At 44.7% G+C, this 14,946-nt stretch overlaps 1 protein-coding gene across 1 annotated transcript; it reads right to left on the bottom strand.

Annotated features, from left to right (window-relative positions):
* Window positions 1–131: 131 nt before the first annotated feature.
* Window positions 132–12,586, bottom strand: lbh (LBH regulator of WNT signaling pathway). Its single transcript, XM_019872415.1, has 3 exons — window positions 12,369–12,586; window positions 6,135–6,237; window positions 132–1,747 (listed from the first exon to the last, which is right to left on the bottom strand). The coding sequence occupies exons 2-3, from the start codon at window positions 6,210–6,212 to the stop codon at window positions 1,526–1,528; spliced, it is 300 nt and encodes a 99-aa protein (XP_019727974.1). The 5' UTR covers window positions 6,213–6,237; window positions 12,369–12,586; the 3' UTR covers window positions 132–1,525.
* Between the last annotated feature and the right edge of the window lie 2,360 nt (window positions 12,587–14,946).

Here is a 14,946-nt window from a genome sequence, read left to right as displayed (position 1 = left end):
CCATTTCTGTTAATTGCCTTTTTTTTGGTTGTTTTTTTTTTCTTTTTTAAAAAGCAGAAATAGACCTTTTGATACCAAACCCAAAAGTTCTCTGTACATGATGAAGAGCAGGTAGGCCAAATACCACACAGTTGGGTTAGCAAATTCAAGTTTATTTACAGCCTCTGTAACAGTCAGAGAAAGAAAAAACAGTGGTCTAGATACAATGGAAAAAAAATGGCAGCTATTCTCCCTGAGCTTTACAAAAACAACCTGCTCGGTTATAGAGAAAAGGAAAAAAAAAGATGGACGTCCTGTACACAGCCCTAATGCCACACGAATGACAAGTCAGAAGAACAAGTGGACAAAACCAACGTGACATTTTAACAAAGGTGGAACGTGTTGAATGGCCTACATATCAAAGCTGCGTGGTGGCAAAAACTACAGTTGCTCCCAAAGAAATGCGTTGGAATAGAAAGGAGTGTTCACTTGCGACTGAAACCATTATACGTTATTAGCTCAGTGGAGGGTTGGAGGGGGAGGGGAAAAAAAAATCAAATAACCGTTGCAAATTGCACACAGTCGAGTCGTAAGGCTTCCCAGGGCGAGCAAATAGCATCCGGTTGGCACGGTAGCCTCCTTTCCTTCGCTCACTTGCTTAAAACCGCCGCAGTGAAGCGCACTAGTAGAACTAGCACGTAGTTGTCAACTAAAGCCGTTTTCGTCACCAACATGTACATGCCGTCACGAGTAGGATGATTCAGTGCACTAGTACAAAGGCTGTCTTACTGTCAAGGTTTTTCTACTAAATCCACTTTTGGCCTACTACTGTATTACGCAGTTAAACTGTAATATCCAACCATGCTACACTAGTAGGCATGTGTCACGCACCAACATGCCCATGCACCCTACTAGTCACAAATTAATGTAGTAGTCGGCAGTCGGAAAAGGACAAGTAAAGACAGTCATTCTACTCGTGTGCTGGATTGTGACTTCGGTGAGTACAGAGTATCGAGTCTCATGCCCATGCACTCAAGATCTTTGTTCTCACTAGTAGACCAACATGTATTACAAATGAAGCAAAATTTGACAACACTAGTTAACATCTACGTGCTACTACTTCTCAGAGTGACTTACAAAAATCTATTAACTAGTGCTTCACAAGTAATACAAAGATTTTAACTTTCGACTGGAGAAAAAAAAAAATATCAGCACATTCGACATCCACAAAAATCACAGAAAACTGCTAAATCTTCTTGCGCAAAGACAAATACTTAACAGCAATCCAGAGGGTGAACACACAGTTGGAGGGTTAAGAGCAAGTCCTGTTTTCAGGGGAGGGGGCGGGGGGGACCATTTCGTGGCCCCAGTGCTAGCGCCGTGCCAACGCCCAGTCTTTTCTCATGTGTGCGAACGGCGTCCCATCGAATGGCAGTGCGACAAAACTGGTGTATTGCTTCTTTTGGGTGGAGTCAGCCGGGTAAGGTGCAGCGTGACCAGTGTGTGAACGGGTTTGGGGTGGACATCGGAAGCTAAGACGCGGCTCCTAGTGCTGGGAGTTTGCCATCGCCTGTCCGTTTTGGACGCCGCTGTGGTTGGGCTCCGCTTCGTCATCATCGTCGTCGTCCTCCCCGCTGACCAGGAACTCCTCAGGAGGCCAGCGCAGCTCGCCGCTCTCCACCTCGCCCTCCGTGGGCTCTACCACGATGGAGGGCAGGCGGTCTTTGAGCTTACAGCAGCGCTCAAAATCAGACGGGTCAGGGAAGATCTGCCGAGGACAGCCCACGAAATGCACACAGTTAGCATAGTTTGAATCAATCAATTTATGGACAAAAGTAAGTTATTGGCAGTCATAATATGCATCCATCTATCCATCCATTTTCGGATCCGCTTTATCCTCACAAGGGTCGCGGGGCGTGCTGGATCCTATCCCAGCCGTCTTCGGGCTGTAGGCGGAGGGACACCCTGAACCGGTTGCCAGCCAATCGCAGGGCAATTTAGACTATGCCGTTTTTTTTGGAATGTGGGAGAAAACCGGAGTACCCAGAGTAACCCCACGCAGGCACGGGAAGAAGCCCAACATGTAGCATTAGGTAAGGGACAGGAAGTGTAACTGCCTTGCGCTCAAGCCACAAAACAAATACAGCGCAGCTCAGCCTCTGACGTCACAGCTAGCGATGTGCTAACTTCATTTCATTCACTTGAATTTTAGCATGATCCCCGACTGCATCCATCAAACTGAAGCATTCGGTAACCATAAAAACCAAGGAAAGTACCCAACCGTGATTTCTGCTGGACCGTTACACCCCTGGGTAATTGGATATTCATGGCCGCTGATGATATTCTTCCATCACTCCGCAAAATCCGACCTCGCACACATAACGAGTTACATCAGTGGCAAATTAAACATGTCCAACAGACTTAGCGCCAAAACGCCGCATCGTGTTTAATCTGAAGTGCTTTGCAGGCGAGGGGGCGGCGCGCCAAGCGGCTCGTGGCTCGTTATGAACTCATCCGGCACAGAACGGAAGATTAGACAAGGGAAAAATGAGCGATAGTAAACTGGCCCTTTCGTAAAAAGCGAGAGTGAAACAACACACTTCAAAAGTCAGCACCGAGTATATTACATTTGAGTTAGGAGAAAGGGGCGGGGGGGGGGGTATGCTTGAGGAAAGAACATGGTATCAGGTTGAGTCGTCAAATGTTTGGCCAAAGCCCCAGACAGCAAAGATTATTTGAGATTTGACAACCTCCAACTTTTGCAAATTCTCAGGAACCGGCGAATAAACCCAAGAGGCGGGGGAGAGGGGAAGAAAAAAAAAAAAACGCTCCAGGTCCAAGAACAGCATTTTTGTTTGGACAAAGTGGATGAATATTTTTAGACCTTCATATTTCACTCCGAGACGTTTTAGGGTGGTGGGTCAGCGTCTGGGCAAAGTGCCGAATGGAAAGTAAGCATTAGATGAGAAGAGAGAGAGAGAGAGAGAGAGAGAGAGAGAGCGAGAGAGTGAGAGACCAAGAGAGCGAGAGAGAGAGAGGGGAAGAGAGAGGGGAAGCAGCTGTGGCCAAGCCTCCAGGAATTCCATCAAACGCATGAGAAGACAGCAAATATGTCTTCTTCTGTGCAGACTGTGAGAATTTTATCAGGTTAGGAAAACATAAAGAGTCCATCACTGGGAGTTTATTCTCACTGAAACGGCGTGGGCGGGGGTTGGACATCGAATGACTTTGCCTTTGGACACGCGTCACAACTCGTTTCACTGAACAGCGGCAGGAAGCGATGGCAACGCATCGGTTGCTATTTTGGGGTTGTTGTGTACCAACAGGACCAAACCGGCGCGCCTTTGATATGCGAGGACAGTTGAGAAACTCATTGTTGCGAACGCTTAAACATTTACTCGCCTGTGTCAAATTTAAAATATACAAAAGGGCTCTTTGGTTTATGACCGAGTTACGTTGCTGAGGCGCTGACATACCCCGAAGTCGGAACACACCGTTGTCCATCGCTAACGTACGCTAACGCAGCAGTAGTAGAATTACAGCGAATAATTGTGCGACAATCCCATCAAGATTTGTCGCCTGTTATCCGACAGCGAGCCCCAATTCTTACGCCGCTGCACAAACAAGTTCATAACCTCGTAAGGCAGACAGTCAGCAAAGGACTCCCTGTAATTTGCAACAGAAATAAAATCAATGAAAAGGGACCAAGTGGTCATGATGTCACACTCACAGATTGACAACCTTTCATCAGACTCTTTTTTTTCTAAATCACGAGATGGTCATGTGTGATATGAATAAAGATTCCGCCCAGTGAGTGACAAAGCCGAGCACGACCGAAATGGACTATCACGAAAAAAAAAATAAATACAGCACAGGAAACTCCTCACAACACATCTACTGATGCGCTGCAACAAATGAAGTGAGACGCTGTATCAGGATTTGAGGCTCCATATACACAGGATCCTTGAATTTTTTTAAGTGGATCACAGAAACATGGTGCGATTGTCAAGGAATAAGCGTAGAGCCCATAAGGAACGGAAACTGAAATAGAAAGCGTGACCAACCGTTCACTACTTGCCAAGAACTTTTGGGGTTTCAATTGAGGATATTTACCTGTACTCGCCACCACACATTGAAATAACCCAATAAAATGGCAAACTCACTTTATAAGCCACAAGTGGATTGGGACAGATTCTGAAGCGTCTTGAGTGGTAAACGTACAACAGGTCGTCTGCCATTTGGCTTTGAAAGTTCCATTTTTTTTTTCAAGGGTTTTGGCCCTTTCCAGGGACCGTTCTTGAATGAAATCCTCCAAAGGAACACCCATCCCATCACAACCACATTTGAAACGCGTACGCTAGACAGGTGGGCCGAGTCTTTGAATTTCAAGTTACATGCCAGATCAAACAACTCCGCTCCAAAATCAGTGCTTATTGCATAAGTGGAGACTTCGACTCAGACCGATCGAAGCGGATGTCCGAAAGTGGCACCCCGAGCTTCTTGGTTCAGAGTTTTGTTGAAGGAGAGTCTTGAACCATGAGGCAGAAAGCCCGTGTGTCGTGGGGGGTAAGGATTACACAATTTAGCACCCGTTTCCCTGGCAACCGTGCCAGCTTCCCCGCAGCTGGTGTGTGAAGTGGCGAGAGGAAGTTGTGGCCTCTTCCTCTGGGTCAAGCTTACATCCTCTTCAAGATGGGCATCAACGGACATCACCTTTACCGGACGCGGAGTTGGCATTCCAAATCGTAAACTCTCTGTCACATTCATCCCTCGGCGTCGATGCTGGGGCGCGGGGGGGGCAAAATGCGACAACGGTACGGCAGCTGTGTGTTTGGATGACCTTGTTGAGCTGACAGTGAAACAAAGCTGTTGGAAAGCGCTTGTCAAGACCACCTGATGGCCGATTGTCTCTGGCTTCGCCCGCCGCGAATGGCCGCAGCGCTAATTTACGATGAATTTCCGGGCAAGGCAATTCCGCTTAACGGAAACCTCATTCCTCCCTCCCCAAATAACGACATCCCTCATCGCATCGGATTCTGAGTGCGGTCAGAATGTTCTCACCATGTTTATTTCACTGCCATGCACGAAATGAAGAGGTAATATTTTGATGATCCTTTCTTTGCTGTTGTGTGCAAACATCACATATACGATTTCCACAAGTGGTCGTCTTATCGTGCGCACAAATTTTTTAAGATTCTTTTTTTTTTTTTTTCCCCCAAACAAGCAGTTTTTGGAGACTTTGAAAACTGAGCCTTTGGGAAGGACTCGCCAGACTATGCAAAGTTTTACGATTTTGGCCTTGCAAACTATTTCTAATGACACGTTCAAATTACCACAGACAAAAAAAAAAAAAAAAAGCAAGTACTGTTTTAATAGTCTTTTGTTTGCAGCACTGTGTTTGTGCAAAAATCTATGAAGAATCTGATTTTTCTTTTTAAAACAAAAATTGCCTCTCCATGCCACAAAATAGCGGGAATGCACTGATTTGATCAAAATTAAGATTCTCAATTTACGAGCACAAACAAATAGATGCCTTTTTCCAGTAAATAACTGATTGGTTCCAAAATAAATAGACATAAAACAAAAGAAAAAATAAAAAAGGAACCGTGCTTATGCAGAATTCATTGTTTTTCAAAAACATGACAATCAATTGAATAAAAAATAAAATAAATACATAAATAAATAAAAAAAAATTCCTCGGGTTTTGGCTTTTGGTCAACATGCAAATAGCTTATGCCCTTAAAAAAAAGAATTGGGGGAAACTTCCTCCATATTTCTCGAAAGTTTTTTAAAACTGTATCACTTGCATTTAAATTTATTTGCCACAGCCAAGGGGGCGGGGTTAACGTCACAAGGATAACTAAAATAACAATTTTAGAAAACTTCACCCGGTGACACCCTCCTTCAGTCTTAGCGATAATTAGAAAACTTGAGGATATAATAATGAATTCAGTCTCCCGGATTTCCTGTCTGAGAAAAAGGAAATAGCTGCTCTAGAAATGGCTAGCAAACAAATACAGCGCTGCAACTTAACGCGACATTTGTCTTTTTGGCAACCAGTGGATCACTCCTCCCAACAACGGTCTTGTATCTGTTCACGATTCCGTCTTGGTACGTGTGCGACATTTGCGCGCACCTTGTGGGATTTAATTTACCTGGAAAGAAAGTCTGTCCTTGGTGGGACTGAGCCTCATGTCGTCCATGGGGGTGCTGTTGATCATCACCTCAGTCATATCTCGGACGGGCACAAACGCTGAACTGTGAGGAAAAGGACAAATGCTAGGTTTAGCATCAACGCTAACAAATCATTGAAGTTTTGCCTGCCCGCTCCATGGAACCAAACGCTCATTGGTGGGTTTTGCTCTGAGCTAAAAAGCTAAAAACATCAAAGAGCTTAACCATTCGGTTGACCGCGCCTCGAAGATTTATTTCAAAATGGAGGGCCTTGACTCATCATTGTCAAGTGGACTTGCGGGTGGGGTGGCCGTCGTTGCTCACCAGGAGGTTGGTTCAACAACAGTTTCATTTGCGAGGGCCATGCTTGGACTTCTGCCATCTTACGTTTTTAAGTTAATAACGCAGAGAAAGTGTTTGCGTTCAAATAAGGTTTTGTTGCTAACGTTCCGCGCTAGGTTGGGGAAGAGTGGCAAAAAAAAAAAAAAACATTAAATTTACAAACAATGTTAATTTACTTATCTTTCGAACGTATTGGTATGATGTAGGACACACGCTTAAAAATAAATAAGAAAATTGATCGCGCAAGTCGATATCCCGTCGCCGTGGCGTTATAGAAAAAAAATGCTACGCCTTTGTAGCTTTAGCGTACGAAGTCTGTTCGAACGCACTTGTGAATGTCTTTCGATACGCTTGAACGAGCTCGCCGATCAAAAATATTTTCTGCGCACTGGCAGTTCCACGCTTCCGTAATAACTGCCCACATAAAACATACAATGCAAAGAGATTTTAGAAATGACAAGACTTTTTAACGGTGAACATCACCCTTGTTGCACCCCATTTTCTGACGGTGTCACGCTTGATGAATCATATGTTTCGGATTTATTTTATTTGAAAACACGCTGCTAAGCACAAAAAAGCAACGTCTGAACGCCAACAAGGTCTGACCACAACACAGCCAGCATACGCTCGGTGTTCATGCACTTGGGAGAGCTGCACGCTGCTGTTGCACTGCACCACAGTCATTGTGAGAGTGCGCTAGGGGGGAAATGGGAGTGAGGGCGGGGGGGGGGGGGTTATTGTGGTATTTGACTGGGGAAGGAACTCGATGCACTCTTGTTCCATCAAAGCTTGACCAAACTTTCCAAGTAGCACGAGGATGCCTGCGAGTTCAGTCGCGAGCTAAGTCTTATGTTGTTGCTCTTTTACGACGATTGGCGGCGGCGAGGCCCGCGTGCAGTCTCGGGACGCAAATGCTCGGCGGGCCTTCTCACGGCATCTATTTAAAGCCCTGCCGTTGTAGACGGCCACTAACAGCTTTGACTTTTGGGAAGCGTGCACGGCTGTGGAGGAAAAATAAATCAATAAAAAAACAAAAAAATCAGTGAAAAGACACTGACCATGAGCCGACTCGATCGGAGATTTGACCCGCTTTCAATCTCGGATGTGTTTGAGGATGGTGATGAACACATGATTTCTAAGTAGCACAGGCTTGTTACAGTGAATCAATTTGCCACAATGGCATTTAAAAGAAACGTTCTTGCTTCGGGTCTTATCGGAACATTTTGCTATGGAGAAAAAAAAAAAAAAACCTTAATTACAGACGCCCATTAAAATCCACAGAGAACACACTGTTAAAGGCTATTACACCATGAAACATCTCCCCAAAGGAATGCATGAGCACGGGTCTGGCTTGTGTCGAACACGCTCCGTGTACCGACAGTCCTCTTTAGCGAGAGGTCAGACGAGCGACAGGCCAAAAGTATTTGGACAGCGACAGGTTTGACATTCTTGCCTTTGTAGAATCCTACCAGGGATTTCATTCAAGTAGGATTCCATCATGAATGCGCCCGTTGTAAATAGTTACTACAGTGATACATTTCTGATGGCCTATACATATATCATTTAAGGGTGTGTCCATAAAAAAAAAAAAAAAAAAAAAAAAAGTTTCAGTCAAGCTCTGTCCTCGTGCAGTAGAGTCGGAACAATCACATGACAAGTCACTAAGTGGCAGCTGATTAACCCCTAAAGTGCGTGCGCACACACACACACACACACACACACACACACACACACACACACACACACACACACACACACAGAGAGACTGCATCTGCTTTTTAATGACTTTTTCCAGTCTCAATTACACACACAGAGCTTTGCTCGCTTATGGAAAGTCTGACATCGCAGGCAGAGTGTGCAACGTGGTTGTGAAAGCGTGAGTATCATCAAGTTGAGTCACCGTCAATACATCCTTTGTGGCATGACGGGGCACGGCAGGCTAAAACATCAGCCCGTAAAATGTCGTCTTCGGCTCACCTTGGCGACTCGTTACAGTATGGCTTTGACGGAAATACATCAAACAGGGGTGCCATGCGCTGCAAAGTCAAGTGTTCAGTCTTGTTAAGTGATTTGACTCACACTTAGGGACAATTTAGGGTGTTCAATCAGCCTGCCATGCATGTTTTTGGAATGTGGGAGGAAACCGGAGTACCCGGAGAAAACCCACGCAGGCACGGGGAGAACATACAAACTCCACACAGGAAGGCCGGAGCCAGAATCGAACCCTGCACCTCTGCACTGTGAGGCGGACGTGCTACCCACGCAGGCCCGGGGACAACATGCAAACTCCACATAAGGAGGCTGGAGATGGAATTGAACCACCGGCCCACCGGGACCGCCTATGTATATCCACACACACACACACACACACACACACACACACACACACACACACACACACAATCTGCCCAAGTCACAAGTTAGCAGTCAGTAACCAAATAATTTACCATTTTTAATTTTTTTTTTCCTCTGCAGCAGTTAACGTTTTAGCATTGAGAAACCTCCATTTGCGCTTCTTTAAATGCACGGCCTGCCCCGTATCAAAATGCGCAAAAGTGTGCAAAACCTTTGGAATTACATTGATTTCTGTAGTAAATGGTCAGAAAACGTCACCTGCATCGAAACCACAACAGTCGACAAACATTTTTTGTAAGGGGGGGGGGGGACACCTCCAATCGTGTCGCACTGATTTGACTCTACGTAGCCCAACTTAGTCATGAAATGACTTTCAACACATTTCGCTATGTAATGAATCAAGATTTTAAACTGGACTATCTCCATTCCTCATGGTATCGTAAGTGGTCCCTTTGTTTTTGTTTGAGCAACTTTGACCACGTCATAATAAATACGAATAGGGCTTGAGAGAGCTGAGCGGATCATCACGGTGGATGTCATTTCAACCGTGAGTGGGATGCAGAGGAAGACGAGGCAGGCATGCAAAAAAGCAGCAGGAGGAGGAGAGAGAGAGAGAGAGAGAGAGAGAGAGAGAGAGAGAGAGAGCAAGGGATGCTCAGGGAAGTGCGACAGTGACGACCTGAGAAGCAGGAAGAAAGATAAACACTCGGGCCTTGCCAGTCATATTTCTACACGGGGATCGTATAAACATCCTGCTTGGCTAAGAATAACAGAACATTGGGCTAATAAAACAAAACGGGGGCACAATGAGGAGGAAGTGTGTGTGCTGGCAAATAAGTCCAACTGGTCAGGAAACACAAACACCAGCCTGTATGGAAAGCCATTGGAGAATTTATTCGATCCCCTTGATATCCATCCTAATGTCCCGTGTACCACGAAGACAATTCAACCACTAGTAGAATGACTGCTCCATTAGCAATGTTTTCCAAAACAGCCTTAGAGATAAACTACTGTCCTTAACATTTACAAAAACACAGTTCTACTAGTGCACAGATTTGTCTTACTTTTGAGACAATAAAAGGTTTTCTTAACTTAAGATCATCCTAGTTCATTGACCTTAACTAAATCGGACAACTTTTGTCATACTAGTGGGACCGCTACACAGCGAGGCAAAACGGCGCCTAATGCTACTAGCGACACTGTCAAACCAAGCTACTTCATTTCTACAATATCAATTGTAGTCGTGCGGTAGAGCTCAAGTGCACAGACTTGCCTCACTAGTAACATGTAGTTGTCCGACGAGTGTTGAGAAATGTCATACGGTAGTGGGGAAAAATGTACTCCAAAGACATTCTACTGACGCATCCTAATTCTGCTAGCCTGCCGTCTTACTAGTGAGGACAAAGTGTATACTAGTACATGAATATCAAGGCCCTTCAACAAATGCTCCAACGGCTTTTCATAAAGCCACTTATTCAATACGCTTGACGATTCAGCAAAGCGCTAGATGTTAACAAGTAGACCTTCGGCAATGGTAGTACTATTAGAAATGGTCAACTAGTGCTCAATTTTGCTTTACCGGTATTATGTGGTTGTTATATCAGTCTGGGTGTTACAAAAGCCAGTTTGAATCGAGCGTATCGTTCCACTTGAAAATATATCGAGATGCGCATCGAATCGCCTTATTGGAGAGCCGCACACGGCTAATGCACGGTGTCACATTTACAGTACTGGGCAAATTCATTCGTATGAAATGAAAACAGAAAACTCATTACATCATACCCTCTCGAACTGAGCCGTCCGGTATCGAATCGAAATCCCCCTGAATTGAACCGACCCGTTGAACCATCCTTGAATCTTATCTCAGCCAATGTGTTCAGATACACATCGGATCGCTGGAGGGATGTGCAGCCCTAGCGACGAGCATTATAAAACTGTCTTCCTAGTGAGAACAAAGAGTTTCCAAGTTGTCTGGCAAACAGTGAGGGAGGCGGGGGGTAAAAAAAGCTTACTAGCAAGGCGATTATTCTACTCGCACACTGATTTGGATAGAGCGTATTAGTACGGACCTTAAGTTGGATATTAAGGATATGGAATAAATCCACAGACAGCATTCCATTCATTAAGTCTCTCTATTACAGCTGCCAAATGTCATGGAAGACTGAACCGCATGTCCCATTGTACAAAGTGCAGACGCAGTGTCGTTTAAGTAATCAAGTTGAACATGGATTACATCAAAAGCGACAGCAGACAGAACACACCAGTGGCTCTCAGCAATGACCGCACGTGTACATATACTGACTTGACTTTAAAGCTACAACGGTGCAGATCAAATCCTGACCCAGGTAGGATTAAGGCCAGCGGCCATAGTGTTTGTCAAGAAGACAGTGACAACTGTTGTTCCCTGTATTAAATAAAGATTGTACCAAAGTACCAAACAATCCAAGATTGTCGGTATACAGTCATACAGTTCAACCGTTATAAGCAGACACCCTGAGAGTAACTAAGACATAACTCTGCGATGAAAACAAAAAAAAGATGATCATAAAGATTAGTTGCCCTCCAAACAACTAACACGTTCAGAGCATTTGACTTTAGTGCTGGTGTATTATGAAAATTTAGACTCCTCCACCCCCAAAAAGTACAGATGCATATTGGTGTTACAGCACAAGATTGTGAACTTCCTGGCGAGGCCACAACCTGCAGAACAAAGCTCACCAACAAAAGACCGAAAAGCAACACCTCGCATATCCTCCCCGGAGACAGGAAGGAGGATCGACACATGCACAATATGAAGTCTGAAAACCCACAACAATATCAGAGGTGAGTTAAGGTTGCCCGTAGCATAGAAAGAGGTACAAAGACAAAGAGCGTACATGGACCTTAAGATGAATGTCAAGGTTCGCGAATAATTGCTTTATAGAAGCACTTTTTTAAAAATTATCAACTCAATGCACGATTGAAGAAAGAATGTCTTACTATTTCATATTTGCAGGTCAAAAGGGACAACTGTAGCATAAAAAAAAAGGTTTGTTGGTTCTACTCGTGAGCCGGTTTGTCTTACTCGTGAGAAAAAAGAGCGTACTTATACATGGACATCAATGATATGGGATAAATGGGTGCATCCTCTTTTGTGACTGCAGTGCACCTGCAGCCATTATACAACTCGAGGTTTGATGGAGAGGAGGGGAGGGGGTCGGGGGAAGGACCTGGAAGGGCGTAAATCAAAAAATGTATTCCTACATCACTTGACGGAACCTTTCCAACTTGTATTTCACCCCCCCCCCCACACACACACACACACACAAATGACACAATATAAATATGCATTTTTAATGATTTTGACTTTGATGCTCACATTAGGGTCAAGTAAAGAGTGCGGCGACCGATTTGAATCACCTGGTTAAGCTTTATTGGATTAAATTAATCACCGAGTCAAAATAGTCGCGTAAAAAAGACACTAATTAGCACGAGCACATGCTTATTAAAATGGGAGGGGGGAGGTGGGGGGAACTCACCTGAATCAGTTCGAAGAAATACAGACATGTATTCGAAGCGCACCTGCTGCCACCGATGTCTAAATTTAAGGTTGAAACGTCACATTAAAAACGCCACAAAAAATAAGAGTGAACTCAAAACAAGACAAAAAGACACTAAACAGGGAGCCGGGTCGCCTAATCTAATCTCGTCTCTGCTCGTCTGCGCGACAACGCCACTCTTGCGTGCACTTTTTATCTGGGAGGCGTGTGTACGTACGTCGCCGTCAAATTCCTCAATGGCGAGCGCCCCGCCCCCTTCTAGACGCGAGCCAATTGGAGCGACGGCTAAGTGCTGACGTCACGACGGCCGTCATATCTGAATTTTGTGTTGTGGCCGAGGAGATGGTGGAGATGCTGTGGCAGGATGATATCGATTTGTCGTCTCCAGCAGAGGTGGAGGCGGGGTTGACAAAGTAAACGGTCCCGGCATGACTGGAATGACGAGTAGTCACTTGATGACTGGTCTGTTTGTGATGACGCAAAGCCATTCATAAGTATTTTCTTTTCAAAGGAATGGCATCATTTGCGTCACACACCTGTCGATATATTTATGGGACGGTTTCACCTTGAAAATGCAACCATTCAACGCTTATGTGATGATGATGATGAAGCGTTGCGTGTGTGACCTTCACGCCTGATAAAAATAACCGTTCCCCCCACCCCTTTGGATCGCAGGTGAGCCCGAATTCAGGGAGCTCCCGCCATAGTCAAAATACATCAGTCCTCTACTGTCATCCTGTGGCCATTTTAGGTCACCACAACGGAAGCAAGTATCAAATGCGCCTCCTACGTGTGACAGCATCTGCCTTTGACAAGTATGACAATTAGGGAGGTCCAATTTTCACAATGCTTCATTTATTATTTCATGTATTTACTTATTCTACGATGCTCATTGTAGTCCCTCAAGTGGAAATTCAGATCACACTGCTGTATATTACAAGGAACCAAATTAGACAAACAAGGACGACCTCGAGATTGCATGCAGTACAGTACCGCACTATATCTATCTATCTATCTATCTATCTATATATCTATATATATATATATATATATATTGAGGTCACGAATTGCACAATAATCAATTTTGTACGATTCCCAAACGACTGTTTGATCTTGTTTCCTCTGTACAGCTGTAATAAATTTTAAGTAAACCACGAAAGCTCAGGCAAAAAAAATACTGTATAACAAAAACTGAACGAAGAACATTGTTGTTTTGCTATAGTTAGTTGAAGTTGGTTTTAAAAACGTAAAATGTTTATCTCACGAGGGTCGCGGGCATGCTGGAGCCTGTATCCCAACTGTCTTTGGGCACTAGGCGGGGCACACCCTGAAGTGGTTGCCAGCCAATCGCAGGGCACACGGAGACAAACAATTATTCGCGCCCACAATCACACCGAGGTAGAATTTAGAGCATTAGGGCCCAACCAGCCGATCGCGGTCAACCAGTAGTCCTCAGACTGGTCCCAAGTTGCCCGCTAGAGGTGAAGGAGCAAATGGGGGGTAATAGGTGTGTGTGTTATTAATATTATATGTTTTTGTGTGAGTGTATACTGCATCTGTCAGTTTCACGCTCACCAAAAAGTATTTTAAAATACATTTCAAAAAGAAGGTCACCTTTAACCTACCGTGGCACATGACCTGTATCACAGGAAGTTGTTAGCGGTCAGCAGTCTGCAATTGCAGCTAGCGATCAGAGACGTTTTTTTCTCATTTGTTTGATCTACAATTTACCGATGGAATTGTCAAAGAATTGGAATCTGGACCACCAGCAACATTTTAAAACGGGACACGCGAGCCACGATCGTGATGTGTCTGCAATTAACACGCTAAGTGCGCCGCTGCCTATCTGTGTCAGGTGTGCCACTAAGGTAGGCAGCTATTTCCTTTACGGAAACTCATTCTCTTCTTGTTTCTACTTTATTTTTGTGCTTCGTTCATATGATGATCTTTTATGACTGTTGCTCATCATGGATATGCGTTTGTGTGCTTATGCGCGTTTGTGCGTGTGTGTTGGTGTGCGGGAGATTGGCTGCTTGAAAAGTTGATTTTCGGTCAGAAAGGGTTGTCTTCCATTAACCTTAACCTACTATGCATGTTTCTGGGACTTGTGAGGAAACCGGAGTCCCCGAGAGAAAGCTCACGCAGGCCCGGGGAGAACATGCAAACTTCCCGATCCCCGTCATTAAAAAAAATACTTTTCGAAGGAATCCCGTTGATTTGGTATTTTCTGTCACTTTTCTCTCATGCATTGACAACACATCCTCATGGTGTCGCTGTTGTCTGTTAAGTCGTCTGATACCCCCCCCCCCACCACGCTTGTTCCTTGACAACAGTGCCCCCTGTAGTTAAATTGTGAAAGTGCAGGCCAGCTGCTTCACATAAACAGCTGGCTCTCAAAGACCAGCACCAGGTCTTTTTGGCTGCATTTATTATAGGCTTTACTGGGAATGCTAACTTATTTTATGGCTTTCTCGTCCGTTGCACTGAAGATAGGATATCACTGTCTCCAGTATGCAGTTCTATAAGCTGTACGCATATGTTTATGTGTGCAGACAAT

The sequence above is a fragment of the Hippocampus comes genome, unplaced genomic scaffold (assembly GCF_001891065.2).
Source record: "Hippocampus comes isolate QL1 unplaced genomic scaffold, H_comes_QL1_v1.1 scaffold92, whole genome shotgun sequence".
Classification (NCBI taxonomy): domain Eukaryota; kingdom Metazoa; phylum Chordata; class Actinopteri; order Syngnathiformes; family Syngnathidae; genus Hippocampus; species Hippocampus comes.
The sequence above is the reverse complement of the archived record's forward strand: the minus strand, read 5'-3'. Positions and strand labels throughout refer to the sequence as shown.

Excerpts from the sequence above, each read along its gene's own strand:
- lbh (XM_019872415.1), bottom strand. The coding sequence starts at position 6,212 with ATGACTGAGGTGATGATCAACAGCACCCCCATGGACGACATGAGGCTC. Across the intron at positions 1,748-6,134 it reads AGGACAGACTTTCTTTCCAG|ATCTTCCCTGACCCGTCTGA; the intron begins GTAAATTAAATC and ends TGTCCTCGGCAG.